General features: G+C 39.7%; 2 protein-coding genes across 4 annotated transcripts in view; one reads left to right on the top strand and one right to left on the bottom strand.

The window, feature by feature from the left end:
* arhgap22b (Rho GTPase activating protein 22b) overlaps nt 1-8,294 on the top strand; it is a 39,761-nt gene extending 31,467 nt beyond the window's left edge. The window contains 6 exon segments of the mRNA XM_028475965.1: nt 2,042-2,249; nt 3,231-3,441; nt 3,444-3,520; nt 3,602-3,723; nt 4,927-5,923; nt 6,558-8,294. Coding sequence (XP_028331766.1) covers nt 2,042-2,249; nt 3,231-3,441; nt 3,444-3,520; nt 3,602-3,723; nt 4,927-5,923; nt 6,558-6,780 — 1,838 coding nt within the window. The 3' untranslated portion in view covers nt 6,781-8,294.
* A 2,619-nt stretch (nt 8,295-10,913) lies between these two features.
* Nucleotides 10,914-16,647, bottom strand: part of mapk8b (mitogen-activated protein kinase 8b) — a 41,236-nt gene continuing 35,502 nt past the window's right edge. For 2 of the 3 annotated variants that reach the window (XM_028475373.1, XM_028475372.1), the window contains exons 11-12: nt 16,016-16,096; nt 10,914-14,246 (exon numbers count right to left, since the gene is read on the bottom strand). In XM_028475373.1, the coding sequence (XP_028331174.1) occupies nt 14,230-14,246; nt 16,016-16,096 (98 nt within the window). In that variant the 3' untranslated portion in view covers nt 10,914-14,229. The remainder of the gene's footprint in view (nt 14,247-16,015; nt 16,097-16,647) is intronic. The other variant, XM_028475374.1, reaches the window with a different exon arrangement.

Below are 16,647 nucleotides of genomic sequence, written 5' to 3'. Positions count from 1 at the left end.
CAATTAAGCAAATACTGCACAAAAAATGCAATATGAAGGCTCAAAGTACTAGATTTATAGATTATACAAAACATCCACAAAAATACACAAAATGACAGAAAATACTGAATTGACCAAAAAAAACACACACTTAATTTCTCCAATAACGCATAAAACTACTATAAAAATGCACAAAATGGCAGAAAAATAAACACAAAATGACAAGAAGACACACAAACGACTCCAAAAACGCACAAAATTACTCAAATAACGCACAAAACTTCAATAAAAATACACAAAATGACTACAAAAACACAAAGGTGCAATAAAAACACACGGAACAAGAATAAGAGTAAACAAAAATGAAAGAAGAGAATGCTTAACCACCGCAAAAACACACAAACCCTTTACTATTCCTTGTGTTACGTAATGCTCAGATTCCTCATTATTCTGAATGCAAACATAAATGTTGAACATATGATCATCTGGCCTCCCTATTTATTTAGTAAGAGCTTCTTTTATGTTTTTCCAACCCAGGAATCAACCGGAAATATACTTCTAATACACAATAATAAACATAAATAAACAACAAAACAATAGTGGCAAGATTTCAAACAGCTTTAAGCCTTTAAAATGACTGGAAATATTTATAGCCAAAGAAATAAAAACACCTAAAATGTCACTTTTGGTACCAAAGATGCTCCGAGGGTTAACAGTAAAATGTGTATTCTGAGGTTGGACACCAGCAGCCTGTGTGCACTGCTCGTGTGTTATTTCACAGCCTGTGGGGGTTCGTCTCTGAGTTCAGAATAGATCTGTCTGCAGCCTATAGAGGGTCCACAGTGGCCCCGGACCCTCTGCTGGAAGCTGTGAGTGTGAAGGCAGGATTAGAACCCATGCCTGAGCCCAACTGGAGCAAACTGGTGAGATGTGGGCTGGGGAGGAGCTCCCTGCAGCTGTGCAGCTACTGTTCACTCAGTGATGGACATTACAGGGAGCTGTGGCTCAGCTGTGACTGCTGCAGACAAACCACTGGTTACACTGGTTACACTGGAGATCTGCACCAAGGACGCCCATTCAAACCACCAGAGGTGACAAGCAGAGGTGAAAGTAATTGATTACAAGTACTCACATTACTGTAATTGAGTTGCTTTTATGGGTATTTGTAATCTTTTGAGTATATTTCTAAATCAGTCATTTTACTTGTACTTAAGAAGGTTTTAAAAGAAGTTAAGTCATTTGTTACATTTCTACACCCAACCGTGAAACTTTTACTTGAGTACTATTTAATTGAGCTACTTTTTACTTGTACTTGAGTATGTTATATAGGACTATTTCAATCAACTAACAGTACTTCTACTTGAGTAGGATATATCAGAAATACTTCATTACTGTACTTAAGTCATTTTTTTCTAGTATCTAAACTTCACTTGAGTTTTTTTTTTTTTGGCGACTTTTTACTTTTACTCCTGGAAGTAAATATCTGTACTTTCATTTCAAAGAATGCAAAAAATATGAGCTTGTTACTTTTAAGACCTTCGAAGATGACGTCACGACGTAAAAAGACGCAAGACGTTGGAGGAGAACTCAAGAACTCTACGGAAGCAACTTCAATACTTGCACCATTCATTTCTTATTCAAGTATTTTGCCATTTCAGCAAAGCACTGGAAGTACCCCTGACTACAGTCCGCAGTTCGGGGCGGAGCTCAACGCTGCTCAACTTCAGCATGCTATTATGCTGTGTGATTCTTATACATTTAAAAATAATCCACCTCAAAATAAATAAATTGTGCCATTTAAATAATTGTATATGTTACATAATTCTATAGGCATACAAAATAGATATGGGTTAAGGGTTAGGGTAAGGTTTAATGTAAGTCTGAACGCGACTGGTTTATTGAATGTTGAGCGGCGCCCCGTACTGCAAGCTGCAGTCAGGGGCCTCTCAACCACTCACTAGTAAACACCTGATGGGATCCAACCAGCATAAAACACCAGAACGCACATTTTTGAACACGCTGATGACGGCTTTTCATCGGATATCTGTCCGTGTCTCCTCAGGGATCTTCGGCCAGCGTCTTGAGGACACGGTCCAGTATGAGAAGAAGTTTGGCCCCCGCCTGGCCCCGCTGCTGGTGGAGCAGTGTGTGGATTTCATCAGGGACAGAGGTTTGGATGAGGAGGGGCTCTTCAGGATGCCAGGACAGGCCAACCTTGTCAGAGAGCTACAGGAAGCCTTCGACTGTGGGGACAAGCCTCTGTTTGACAGGTAGGCTGTGAGGTCACATGACACGAAGATGATCAGCAGTCATTTATCACCCGGGTCCAGTTTTTCAAAAGTAATCAGCTCGGATTCTGGATAACGGAATGGATCCAATCTTGACAATTGGTTTTTCAAATGAAAAAAAACAATTGCGTTATTGGATTAGATCATTGGTTTTGATCCGGATCAAACCTTTAGTTTGGGTTTATCAGAAGTTTGAGCCAAAAAAAATCTTGATTAAACTGAAGGGTGGATACAGAGTGGATTTCAGGCACAAAATGTAATGAAAATTTAATAGTTTAACAATTAACAACTGTATTTGGATCATGCAGTATAACCTACAATTCCAATTTATTCATAAGGTTATAATTAGATTTCTTCATCTGTCAGTCTACAGTGATTATAGGCTATAACAGTATAGGTCTATAGCAAAGTAGAAAGAGTTTGGCCTCATAAAATAATCCCCTAAACAGTTGTCAATATTGACAACATCAAAAATATATACTTCTGTCACTAATTGATGTATATTAATAAAAATATATATATATATATTTGGGGTTTTTTTTTATGTGATGCATGCAATGATGATAAAGCAATGGCAGTGGCATCCAGATTTGGTGATCCTGAAAAGTTTTTATCCGGATCAGATTGATCCAATCCGATGTCGCTTTAAAAACCGGCTCAAAGTATCTGATCAATTTATCCGGATTAAACCTTTTGAAAAACCGGGCTTCTGATGGGTTCATTTTGATCTTGATTTTTTTTTAGCTCAAAGTGACCCCAATCCTACTAAAAAGTTCTGAAAAATCCAAACTAGTGGTTTGATCAGGATCAAAACCAAGATTGGATTATGTGATCTAATCCGATGACTTAATCCATATTTCTTTTGAAAGCCCATTTTTAAGATTTTATCCAATCCGTTATCCAAAATCTAAGATGATTACTTTTGAAAAACTGGGCCCTGCTGATTATATTTCTGCTTTGCAGTAACACAGACGTCCACACGGTGGCATCGTTGCTGAAGTTATATCTGCGAGAGCTGCCTGAGCCCGTTATTCCCTTCTCCAAGTACGAGGACTTCCTGACCTGTGCTCAGCTGTTGGCCAAAGACGAGGAGGAGGTTGGTTCACAGCTCCTTCTCTGTACTCTTTGTCAGGACAATGAAGGACTTAAAATAAATTTTTTTAAATTCTCCACCATCAGGGGGTCCAGGAGCTCGAAAAGCAAGTCAGCACTCTACCTCTACCAAACTATAACCTGCTGAAGTACATATGCAAGTACGTCAACACTCCCTAGTTGGTGTAACTGGTGTAAACTCTGGTTTTGATGCTTCGCCTCACTCTTTAATATCCACATAGATTCCTGGATGAAGTCCAGTCCCATTGTAATGAAAACAAGATGAGTGTGCAGAACCTCGCCACCGTATTTGGACCAAATATCCTTCGACCAAAGATGGAGGATCCGGTCACTATTATGGAAGGTATGGACAGTTAAAGCCGAGGTAGCATAACCTCTTCATTGTGAGTCTGACACACTCGGGTTGGATTTTAGCCGGTCGCATAAAACGGATGGAAAATACGGAATTCACGTTCTGAAACAGTAAAGGCCATCTGAACCAGAATTTGCATGAGTCTTTACATTTGCTAAAGTTTCTACACATTAGGCTATCCATTTTACACCGGATTTCCACTGGATGCGTAATACTCTGCAACATCTCCGCTGCGTAACTGCTGCGTAATCCGCTGTCCGTCAATTCGAACCACCCGCGTCTGTGATGCGTATCTGTTGCGGCAAGGACTCAGGAGATCTCGTTAACTCACGCATAATCCTGTGATATAGCGAGTTGTAGTCAAGACAAATAGAACCACAAAGCCATACAAACAGTTCATTGTGTCCTTGGAGAGGAGCAGAAGGAAATTGACTCAGTCCTGCCCTGTAGATCTTCCGCTTTTGTGGAGATTATTGTGATTCAACCATAGATAAGTGCAATATTTATACGTGAAATACGATCCACTGCCACCCTGTCCAGGGTGTAGCCCTGCCTAGGGCATGAAGAAAGCTGGAAATAGGTAACAGAAGAATAGGAGCAAGCAGGTCGTAAAATGGATGGAAATACAATCCACCTTGAACATGGAGTATTTTATTTTTAAAATAAACCAGATGTTTTATTCTGTTTGTACACTACCTTCTGTCCCACGCAAGCTTATCTTTGCTGAATTTATGCATCGCTGCTGCAGCAAAAATAGTTTGGTCTGCGTATCTGTTGCGGAGTTACGTATCCAATGGAAATTGGGGATCATGGTGAAAAATTGCAAGTAAATGCGTGATATTGTCCCTAAACATACATCTGAGGGTGTATTTCCTGTCACATTGCAATTTCCACTTGATTTTGTGTGAAATAAACAAATACAAATTAGAAAATATTAACAATGTGGCCATTTCAATTTCAGGATGTGAATTCAGTTTTTTCCAAAGCGCCTTCTGTTGCATAGTGCATTTTATATCATATGAAAGAAGCACAAAATTTGGTCCTAAGTAATGTAACTGAAAGTTTTTGTCAGTAGGCTACAACTGTACATTTATTTTTTATATAATTGAATAATGCCTAAATTGTGCTTTAATCCCATCAGAAAAATCTTGAAAGACATTGTGCTACATCCTGATGGTGCTTCCTGTTTCCCAGGTACTTGCCTTGTGCAGCATCTAATGACAATCCTCATCAGGGAACATCAGCGTTTGTACTCAGGGAGCCTCACGCCGCCTCACTCTGACCCTCTCGTCCCAGGCCATCAGCTCCAGCACTGCAGTCTGGGAGCCTGGATCTCTGAGGAGGACCTGCAGAGCTGCCCCGTGACCAACGCAGAGGCCGACCTGCACAGCAGTGTCTCGTCTCTGGATGCCAAACTCTGTGCAGCTGCCACCCCCACCCAGACCCCAAACACCACACAGAAAACACCTTCCTCCTCAGGGAAGGGAGAGACTATGGTGAGCCCCAGTAAACAAGCCAAGGCTTTGCCTTCGTGGAAGTACTCGTTCAAAAGCTCGTCAGCTCCTCGCGCTCAGCCTCAAGCCAAGCCCAACAGCGCCGTGTGCTCAGTGGGAGACGCAGTCAGCGTGTCCTCTGGTAACTGGTTAATTAATGGTTTGTCATCCTTACGAGGACATCGACGAACCTCCTCTGGCGAGCGCTCGGCTCGTGACCGTGATTCCACAGGCTCCTCTCAGAGACTATCCACCTACGACAACGTCACCTCCTCCAGCATGGGGAGCGTCCCCAGTGTGTCCAGCACTCCGTGGTCCACGTCCTCCTGCGAGATCTCCGTCCCCGACTCTGGGAGTGAACCTTCGGCTCAGCAGAACAGCAGGGGCGATGGGGAGGGTGGAGAAAAGGGGGATTGGGTTGAAAGCCAGGGGGAGGCTGACGGAGGACAGGACGGAGGGGGCTCCACCAACACCACCAACCACAGCTCGGAGCAGGACAGCTGTGAGGCCATGGAGCTGTGTAGCAGCAGCAGTGCTGCCTGCAGCGACAACGTAAACATGGCTGCCGCTGCGGGGGTACCATCCATCATCACGTCCGAAGACGGAGACGAGACTAACGTGACGCTGAGCAGTGCAGTGGACGGGCTGAAGGACGAGTTGCGGAAGCAACGGAGGACATACGAGGCCAGGATCCAAAAGTAAGTACTTCATTGTTCCACTTAAGGAAGGCATACACTGTGCAATTTTTTTCAATCGTTGTACTCAGCTTCACCTCTAATTGTGCGACTCAAATGCAGAATCAGAATGTTTCCAGCTCACAATTCATGTTCTCACACGATATGAACCGAAACGCTGACGAAACCCGACTGCTCACACTGTACGTCCATACACGACACGTCTGAGGCTTGTATCCGGAAAGGCAACAGAAAAATTAGAAGAAGATGATGAACTCTGAAACGTCACCATTAAAACAGAAGATGAAAAAGAAAGCGGAAGTGGATAGACACTTTCAATGCTAAACAAAAAGAAATGCGCTGCCTTGGCAATTTGTTCCATTATTTGCGGAGAAGCTTTAAAAAAAGAGACTCGGCCCGATATCAAAAATAGTCGCGCAAATGAAATATCTGCTAAAAATATGCCAAAAATTGTATGTGTATGCTTGCTGTTAAGACGACAACTCAAGCTTTCCTTCTCTTCCTTAAAGTTTTAATCAGGTCAGAAATCAATAACAGCAATTACCAAAGTAGGCTCAGTTAAGCCAAACAGTTGATAGTGATTGTGTCCAGTCTTTGTTCAACGGCTAATACCTCTGACCTTTCCGCCTCCCCTCAGACTGGAGGAGTCCAGCTCTGCTCTGTGTGCTCAGATGGAACGACTGGAACAAGAGATGGAGCAAGAAAGGAAGAAGCAGCGCATGTTAGAGATCAAGCTACGGAACTCTGAGCGAGCTCGAGAAGACGCCGAGAACCGCAACCGACTTCTCGAGAAAGAGATGGAGGACTTCTTCTCTACACTCGGGGATCTGGCCCTGGGGGCGAGGACTAGTGACATCTGACACTTTTCTAACAGTCAAGGCCGTTTACTTTGGAAAACTTCAATTCAGCTAATCCTCTCTTGGGAATGTTCTTGATGAACTGACAGAGAAATGAGGGGAACATGTTCCTGCACATTCAGGGAAAGCTTCAAGGTCATAATGAGGACGCAACCCTTGGATCTGTTGGAGGGACTGACTTTGAATAAAAGAATCCAGGGTTGATATGACAGCAGTATTTGAAACAACTGTGATGCTGCTCCGTGTTATGGTGCTCCAGTTTGTTTTTACCTCTGACATTCTCTGTACTGAGAGAACATCCTTACCACTACATTTGCAAAAACACTTTCTCTTCTCTGGTGTTGCAACCTACATTTTCTTCTCGACTCACTTGAAAATGCATACAACTCAATTGATTTTTTAATCTGAAACCAATAGTTCATCAGTTAGGCTTATACATCTTTACTTTAAGACTAAAAACTTTATTCAACTCGGTGTGAAACAAAAAGCTAAAGCAAACAGGTGGAACTAAAGCTTTGAAAAAAGGCTAGAGAGTAGGGTGACCATATTTTCATTTCCCAAAAAGAGGAAACTTGGGCCGACCTCGACATACTCAAAGTACTTGACGTTTTCTTGAATCTACCTTGTAACAGCAAAATATAATATGGTAGATAATTACATTTTTTATTGTCTTTAAGGTTTAAAAATGAATCTCTCTCTTTGACAAAGATTTTAAAAATGATCTCAAATTAGTGGCGAGTCAAGTCAATTTTATGCATTACAACAATTGGTCCTTGAAAAAACTCTGTTATTGAAAAAATGAGAAACATCTCCTCCTAGAAACTAAAACTATAAAGAAAAAAACAAAAAAACATCAAAACATTAAAGCTTACAGAACATTAAATAATCATTAAATATACACTTCAATAAATAACTATGACCTTAACTTCCCATAGGATAAGTTTCTCTGAACCTCCATGGAGGTTTTATCATCCAGGAGGGTTTTTTTTAATTAATTCCACCGATATTTGGTCTCTTTCAGTCTTTCTGCGTGTGTGACGGTTTCTTCAAAACAAAGCGGCTTCTTAGCTTAGCTCAGATCTAATATTAGCAGAGTTACGGTCTTTTACATTAACTTGTTCTCCAAGATGCGTTCAGGGTTTCTGGGAAACCCGGACATTTTCAGCTATCATTGAAATCTGTCCAAACGGTCCGGAGAAGACGTGAAGAGGACACGTCCGGGTAAATCTAGAGGTATGGTCACCCTACTAGAGAGCCTAGCTTAACAAGAGGCTAACGCTAACAGCTGGTTACCTTCTTTCAACAAAGAAAAAAAAAACATCAAGCAGATTACATGTTTTTTTTTTACTTTTATTTTTTGCTCTTTGGATAAGTTTTATTCGCTCAAGTCTGAATTAAAATGTAAAAGTAGCTTGTGTCGTCGAGACAATGTCAAAGTTAACTAGCTAGCTAAAAACTAGCTAATAATTCCGGTTTGAACAAAATAAATAAATAAAAATAGCCACTGTAGAATATACCATAGTATGCTCTTCACCTGCATAGTTATCTTATGAAAATTAACTTAATGGATATTTTGAATATTTTTAGTATCCTGTACAACACACAAAAACATAAAATAAAAATCCAAACTAAATGACAGCACCTCAGCATTGGTAAACCGGGTGATTTCACTTGTTTGTCATTTATAATGTTCCATATTTACTGCAGCCATTTTTGCATGAATTAACAGAACAATGTTGGGAGTGATATCGACGCGGTTACAGGTGAGACTTTAGCCACAGCTGCCTCTTTATATACTGGTTTCTCAGGCCTTTCCAGTGCCTCCTATACCACTAACTGTACCACTATCTGAGTCCATGTTGTGGGCTGATTCTCTCAGATCTGATGTCGACACACCTTTAAAGGTACAGGCCACCCAACTCAGTCGGGGGCGTGAGTAGAGAAACCAAAGCTCTCAGACTGGAAGCCATGTTGATTTTGGCACATGAAGCTGAACCACTGCCCTCTGAGAAACAATGGAGTTTCCTGGTTGTGCCTTCAAGGAAAGGAAATATGTAGCGTATGCTTGTTCATGGATGTACTGCGTTTATTTGCCTTTTGTACAAACAGTGGCTGCGTTGATTGTTTAGGGTTTTGAAAACGAGACAAACTGCTGATGCTCAATAATCCATTGAGGTGCCAATTATTGTGAGTTGAATGGAAGTGTTGAATTCTGAATGTAATCCCGTAAAGTGAATGTAATGTGTTGTTTATTAAAGCAGCCCTTAGGAACAGATTCAATATCAGACGGGGGTGACTGCATGTAGTGGAAACATTTGAAATGTAATCTCAATCTGCCTAAACCATCTGTGTCAAACTCAAGGCCCGGGGGCCAAATCCGGCCCTTTAGAGCATCAAATTCAGCCCGCTCGAAAAAGTAAGACATTTTTTTTTTTGTGAATTACAAACTATTTCAGTTGTAGATATCTCAGCTCCTACAAATACACACATTCAATTAAACTCCCCAATATTTGCAGAGCTCAGTTTTCCACTTCTTATATCACATGACGGCAGTAATTCTTAACTACATTTTTTTCAAAATCTTGCAAATTCCCTCAAATTATTCAACAAATTTCCCAAAATCAGGGAGATTTAAGTGAAAATCCTGCAGGGACTGATTTACTCACATACGTCATCATTTTTAGTGCAAACCAGGAAACATTAATGCTGAATTTGCTCTTTTTTCCACCTAAAATCTGTGGCCCTCTTAAGATCAAACTGGCCCGTAATTGGTCTCTAAACTAAAATGAGTTTGACACCCATGGCTTAAACAGTGATTATTTTCCTAAAGCATTCAAAGTGAAAGAATGCTTGGGGTTGTGACTCTGACTAATTCTATATATTATAAGAAGGATAATGTTGAATTTTTTTGCACACGTGCACATGTCAATTCTCTTAACACAGTTCAGTAATACTGCCATGATTAGACACAGCCTCCTTTTCACAGTGTTGGTTGCACTGGTGCTTATTTATTATGGGTTTCCACTTGTGTAATAAACTGGTATGTATGGGAATAAATGCATTTACACTCAGATGGAATGGTTTGAATTAGACACTGAATGGACTGAAACTGCCTGGGAACTATTGTAATGTGGAATGATACACAAAACACATACACATACATGATCTCACAGGGAAACTTGACACGAGCTACATTTCCTTTATAGTTTTTCGTAAAATAAAAGCAATGTTTCGGCAATGTATTACTGCGCTTTGAACACGTTTCCATTGCGCTTTTGTGATATATTTCAAAATCAAAAGGTCTGAAAAACTACTGAAGAATGCGTAAAAACCTAGCGATATTTGAGTTTTTTCGAAATTCAGATTTCCATTACCAGTATTCCGCAAAATAAAAGGGATATTTATTTTGTTTCTGCAAAGTACAGTATAATTGCGTTTTGAAGGTGTTTCCATTGAAGGTTGTTTGGGAGCCTCATAACTCTCATGAAATCGAATCCCATGAGACTTTTCTGCAGGAAGATGGACTAATGTCTAATATGGCAGAACTGATTTTTTTGATACGCTAAAAAATGTCTCGGTCTCCTCTTCTTTCCACACGTAGCGCCTAATTTTTTTCTCTGAGAGAAGTGGTCATGTGACCAGGTACGATACATCCTGTGACGTGTAATTGCGTAAAGTGTTTCCTTAGCGCTTTTGCGACACAGTTCAATATCAAAACGTCTGAATTTCCTCTTCAAGAATGCGTAAAAACTAGAAAATCTGGCATTTCCATTACCAGTTTTTATTGCAATATTTAGATTTTGCGCATTTCAATGGATAATGGAAATGTAGCTACTGTCGCGATAATAATAGTTGCACGTTTTTTTTGTCCCAAATAAATAAATACAAATAAATTAACTATGGTTGACATGAACAATATCAAATTTATGCTAAAAAAACAGCTAACTAGTTAGGTAGCTAACAGCTAACTATGAAAGGAGTTTAAACGGTAATCACTATCTGATGCAATACACGCAACATACATTTTATTTTAACCACACAAAAAGTGACAATTACAATCAGGCAATTGCAACCCTAGAAATAAATGGTAAAACAGTATCATCACTTGGTTTTAACAAACACAAAACTCAGTCTCATTTCAAAGTGTATTTCTTTTATTTGTAATTTCTTTAGTGGTGGCATCATCAGATCCCAGTGCATGGATTGTAGTAGTGCCTTTTTTTTTCTTTTTCTATTGGTTGCAGTTTTCAGGACACGCAAATCCAGAGATTCTCCAAAGTCTGTAAGTCTGGATTCCCCTGCAAACATCATAAACCTGCACATACATATGACTAATCGGTATTTACGCACCGATTTTCTCTTTTTATATTATTCTTTAAAACCAGTCAATAATTCTACTGAACACGAGTGAGTCAAAGAACCTTCTGGTTTTTTTTTTTTTTTTGCATCACGACATTGATTTGGTGGGTAACATGACTGTAAATAAATCATAAAAAAAAAAAAAAAAGAAGGATTTTATTTGTTTTCTAAAAAGATGTGGATCGACAGTACCGTTATCCTTTACCTTCAGGGGACAGTGAACAATAACTAGGCCTGTCACATACAACTAGCACAGTTTGCTGAAGGTATTGCACAGTTAGGTTCATAATAACAAACAGAAGAAAAGAAAACAATTGAATAACGTTTACTTATAGGTGAAGTACACAATGTACAAAACTAGAAGTCTGTTGAAACGGACAAATAGTACACTTTCAAATAAATAAATAATGGAATCTGTTATTCACATGTTGTAGATAGATAACTCTGCAGGCGAACAAGTGTTTGCAAGAACTGGCAGAAATTCAGCAAGAGGTAGATCATCAAAGCCGACCTAAAGTAGTCAGAAACTTGCTTAGGATTAGCCCAACTCGTAACTCGCTTCAATTTGAATCGTCGATTGATAGAATGAAAGGAAAAGTTTAAATTATTCTCACAAATACGTTAGCTTGTGGACCAAAATAAAAAAAAGAGTTGCTTGCTAACATAATACTTATGAGCAAAGTGCTGATAAGATTATGAAATACTTGAAAAATAAAGTGTAGTTTAATAAACAAACATGAATAAAGTGATGAATTGTTGAAAAAGTGTAGAAAACAAGCATGTTTGTTAGTACACCTATGGCTAAGTGACTATGCTAACATGTTACATTAGTGTATGCATGTAGTGTTAGCAAGTGACTAAGCTAACATGCTACGTTAACATTTGCATGCAGTGTTAGTACACCTAAGGCTAAGTGACTAAGCTAACATGCTACATTAACGTTTGCATGCAGTGTTAGTACACCTATGGGTAAGTGACTAAGCTAACATGCTAATTACCAAATGTAGAAGAAAAACAAGAAAAAAAACCCAAAAATGTGTTATCGCCATAAGCAAAAGTGACAGATAATTCTGAAATATTAGCAAGGAAGCTAACACAGTACAAGTTTGCTAATTTACTGGCTATTGCTAACGAACGCAGCAAGGAAATATTTTAAGTGATACGCCGAGGAAAATATCATTGACATTGGGAAACACTTCTGAAAATATTTTCAATATATTTGTTCTCAAGTTTTCATAAATTTAACGCTAATTGATTAATTGGCAACAGTAAATTTAAATGTTCCCACTTAAACCTAATGAAACGGTGGCATTATACTGATTCAGAGATATATACTGAGGGTTATACTGATCAGAGGGGTAATTCTGACTCAGAGGGGTTATATCCTTTCAGAATAAAAGCTGGTTCTGTGAAAGTTGCAGATGGATCCTGCATCTTCACTGGCATTTTCTTCAGGAAATGCAAATTATCTAGTTTTATTTATCCTTGACCTTTCTTTATAATCCACTGACGATAATACACTTAATTCCACTTCCTAGTTATAGCAAATGTACTGAAAATGACTGGAAAAAAGAGACTTAGTGTGATTTTACAAGTTCTTCCATTTAAATATTATATATAAAGCATCTTACAAAGTATTTAAAAAATGAGAGTTCATTGATACATTTTTTTTTAATTTATCTTCAAATGAAACCTTTTTGTGCTTTGATGAAAGACCTAAAAATAACTGCCTTTTGCTCTGCAGCGACTCGAACGCACGCTGAAGCACCTTTAACGCATACATCACCAACCTCTAGACCAGCTCAAGGGTCAAAATCAAAAACAAGTAGAAAAATATACAATGCATTTATGATCACAACCCCATCACACGTCGTTGCGTCAAAGCCCAAACTACCACAAAACGCTAACTTGATACACTTTCCACCAAATTAAGGAATGGATGACAAAAACAGGCACTTTTCCTTCAAAATGTTAGCTCCAGTGAAAAGGGGCACTGTTATTGCATATTGTGATTTTTATTATTGAACCCTGTCGTTTGTGCTGCTTCGTGTCCACTTGGTTTCTACTTTTCCAAATTCATTTAAAGTACATCACTGATGGCGGGATGTGGGAGATTAGCAAACATCTACACAATCACATGCCTTCTTAACCCTACTTAACCAGAGCACTTCTTACACACACACACCGCCACATAAAGCCCAACACTCGACTCAAAGATACGGCACATTCCAAAAGTCCTTAAACAGCTCGTCCATCGCCATCCTGTTCCCTGCACAGCCTGCAGATACCAAGGAATTTAAAAAAATAACAAAAAGCACTTTAAATGACAGAACAGTCATGTGGTAAAAGATCTGAGCAAGAGTAGTTTCTAAAAAATTGTAAACCTTGCACTTACAATCTAGGAAGAAAGTAGTGACGCAGTCTTTCTTACAAAGAAATCTACAAGGTCTCAAAGAAACGGGTACGTCGTCGGCAAAGAACATGAGATCCACATGTAGCACAGACCGTGCGTTTGTCAGTTGAATTAGGGTTCGATGGATCACTGCAAATGTTTATCAAAGATCAAACTATGTCTACAGTCAAATCTGTACAAACTCAGTCTACATTTAAATGGCCAGTTGTAAAAGCAGTAGCTTACAAGTCAAACGAATGACATTCTAAAGGAAAATTGATCACAAGAAAACGTTTGACGGAGATTTTTACTCCGTTTTCAATGCAACGCGACGGAACCCGTGAAGGTTCTCTCGTCGTGTTCAGTTCCTCAACAATTAAGAAATGTGACAATAAATTACAGCTAGGACTAAAAGGACATCCTGATTCCAGAAGAATTCATAGAAAAGAAGAAGATCCGTCCTTTGAGAAATGTCCCTCACACTACGAGCGGGCTAATGTTACACCACTGGAGACGAGCACGGAGATGAGGCAAATACAGCGAGTGACCGCGGGATGATAGCGGGGGGGGGCGGGGGGGCGTGGCCAGCTCCTGGAGGTGTGGCAGAGCACGGGCCGTCCGCAGGCTGCCGTCAGTGTCTGTAGGTATGGAGAAGGGGGCTGAAGGGGGGTGCTGGTGGTGTGGGGTGCGGGGGTTGCTGCTCACTGCTGCACCTGTGCTGTAAGAGGCAGGAACAGACCTGAGGTCAGTTACAGTTCAAGGTGAGAAAGCATTCAGAGCAAAGACAAGGATGAGCTTAACGTCCATGGTTCCATGATCATTCACACTTGGAAAACATTTATATGCCCATTAATAACCATACAGTAGGTCTAAGGCGAGGGTGGCAAGCTCATTTTAGTTCAGGGGCCAAATACGGAGCAGTTTATTATAAGTGGGACGCAGATTTTAGGGGGAAATTTAGTAATTTAAAAATAGGGTAGGCGATTCTCAAAAGCTAGCATGAGTTTGAATGTAGCTTCTTCGACGGCTCCACCTTCACGCCCCTCCCCCTCCGCTCTGTCTCACTCACATGCATGCGCACAGCTGCTGCAGAAGAGGAGCTCAGCTCATCGCTTGTATTGTGTAGAAACTTTGTCGTCTCATTCAGCAGTGAGTAAACACTAAACTTTAGTGTGAGCTCGTGCAAGCGAGGGATTGAGAACGAGCAGGGAGACGTGATTGGTTAAAAAAAAAAAAAAAACGGTTAGTTTTTTTCCATTGGTCGAAGTTATTACAGGTTTACAGCTGCTACAGATGACAGATGTTCTTTGTTCCTTTTTCAGAGCACATCAAATCTTAATTTCAGGACATAAAGACAATTTCAACCAAAAACTTAGAAAGTGTGGAGAAAATCGCCTGCCCTATCTTTAATCATTATTGTGCTGTAGTTTGTACTTCCACGTATAAATAAATGATAAAATATGTACAACACTGATAATATCAAAGCAATAAGTGACATATATCAGTCTCTGCTTGATCATCACATTCCATTTATTTGATTTTGTGACACATTTTTATGGAATTTGGGGAATTATTTGAAGAAAATGGCAGGATTTTGGAAAAATTGAGAGTTCTTTAAACAATTTGATATTTTAAAAACATGACTGGCGTCTTGCGATATAAGCATGGGAAAATGTGCGCCCTGGAGTTTCATTGAATTTGTGTATTAATTTGGAGATATCTACAACTGAATTACTTTAATTTGCACAATAATTCATGGTTTCTCTGATTTTTTGAATTCCAACTGAGAAAAACCGACACATGCATTTTTAACCAATAGGTTACAGACATTTTAACCCTAAACCTAAGAGTATGCTACAATTAAATGAAAAAAATAAGAAAATAAATGCAAAACGGTGAAAAATAACCTCAATATATATAAAAAAATTATGTATCAGAGTGGTTTTTAGATCAAATCTGATACTCGTGTTCTTGTTGACATGTTCTTGTTGACTTCGGCCATTATACGACATCAATATCGGATCGAAACACTCTATTTTAGACCAACTTAAATTAGATTACAATGTCTGTAACCCATTGGTTAATACATGGGTCTCTCAAGTGACTGAGTAATATCACTTGATCAAACCTCTGCATTCCACACCACAAAATAAGTAATACAAGTATGTATATTTTGTTCTAATTTCGTATTGCAGCATCATCGGTGTCGGTATCGAGGTGGAAGTGAAAAAGTTGTACCTGGACATTCCTGTATCCGTCTGCCTCGTACCTTTATGAATGTTTTAATTATAAAATGGTGACTAAAATGCTGCTGCTACTAATACTTTAGGTCGGACAGGCTCTGCGCAGCAACACGTTGCCGCCTGCTGTTCAGATCTAGGTTTTGTTAATGAATGAGGTGTCGTTAGCTCTAAACCAAGAATGCTGTTTTGTATATAAGGAATCCAATCATTCAAACATGTGGTAAAAAAAAGAAAGTGCACGTACCTATGGACGCTGGCTGTCCCTTAATAATAACACCGTTCTTTGTCCGCTCCTCCCAGTCCAGCACTTCTTTATATATCAACTCTGCAACACAACACAAGTGATCAATTCCTATCAGCGTAAGAACAGAAATGCACACACAAACATCTGTTCTTCACATCAGCTTTTCAGGTGTGAATCTCCCATCGTTGTTATCGCGCTGTCAGCAGAGGAAGCTCCTAAACCTCAGGAGTTCCCCTGGGATCAGTCCTGGGAGGTTTGGGAAGTTTCACACCGAGATAGACCCGAATTCGGGCTGAACAGCTGATCATTTCATCACCTTGATTTGTGTTTACAGTGCAAATATACGATCTGCTCCTGATGCAGTTCTATGAACCAAGCCCTTGGGGGAGCCGTTACTAAAGTAGAGACTTCTCTAGGCAGAAACCTGAAGAAGAGGCTCTTCTATTGGTCGAAGCGAGCGTAAAAACGTCGGCCTCCTCCGTCATTCAACAATGGAGCACAAACAAGTTGCCGTGATGTTTTGGTGGTTTAAACGTTTTGTTCCGCGAATCCTCGAGCGTTTCATTCGCTCTAGGATTCTACAGTGTGGAAACACACTGAGATGCTGATTTTTTATTTTAATCCAAGTAACA

Source organism: Gouania willdenowi, chromosome 19 (genome assembly GCF_900634775.1).
Source record: "Gouania willdenowi chromosome 19, fGouWil2.1, whole genome shotgun sequence".
In the NCBI taxonomy this organism is placed as follows: domain Eukaryota; kingdom Metazoa; phylum Chordata; class Actinopteri; order Blenniiformes; family Gobiesocidae; genus Gouania; species Gouania willdenowi.
This window is presented reverse-complemented; position numbering and strand designations above follow the sequence as displayed.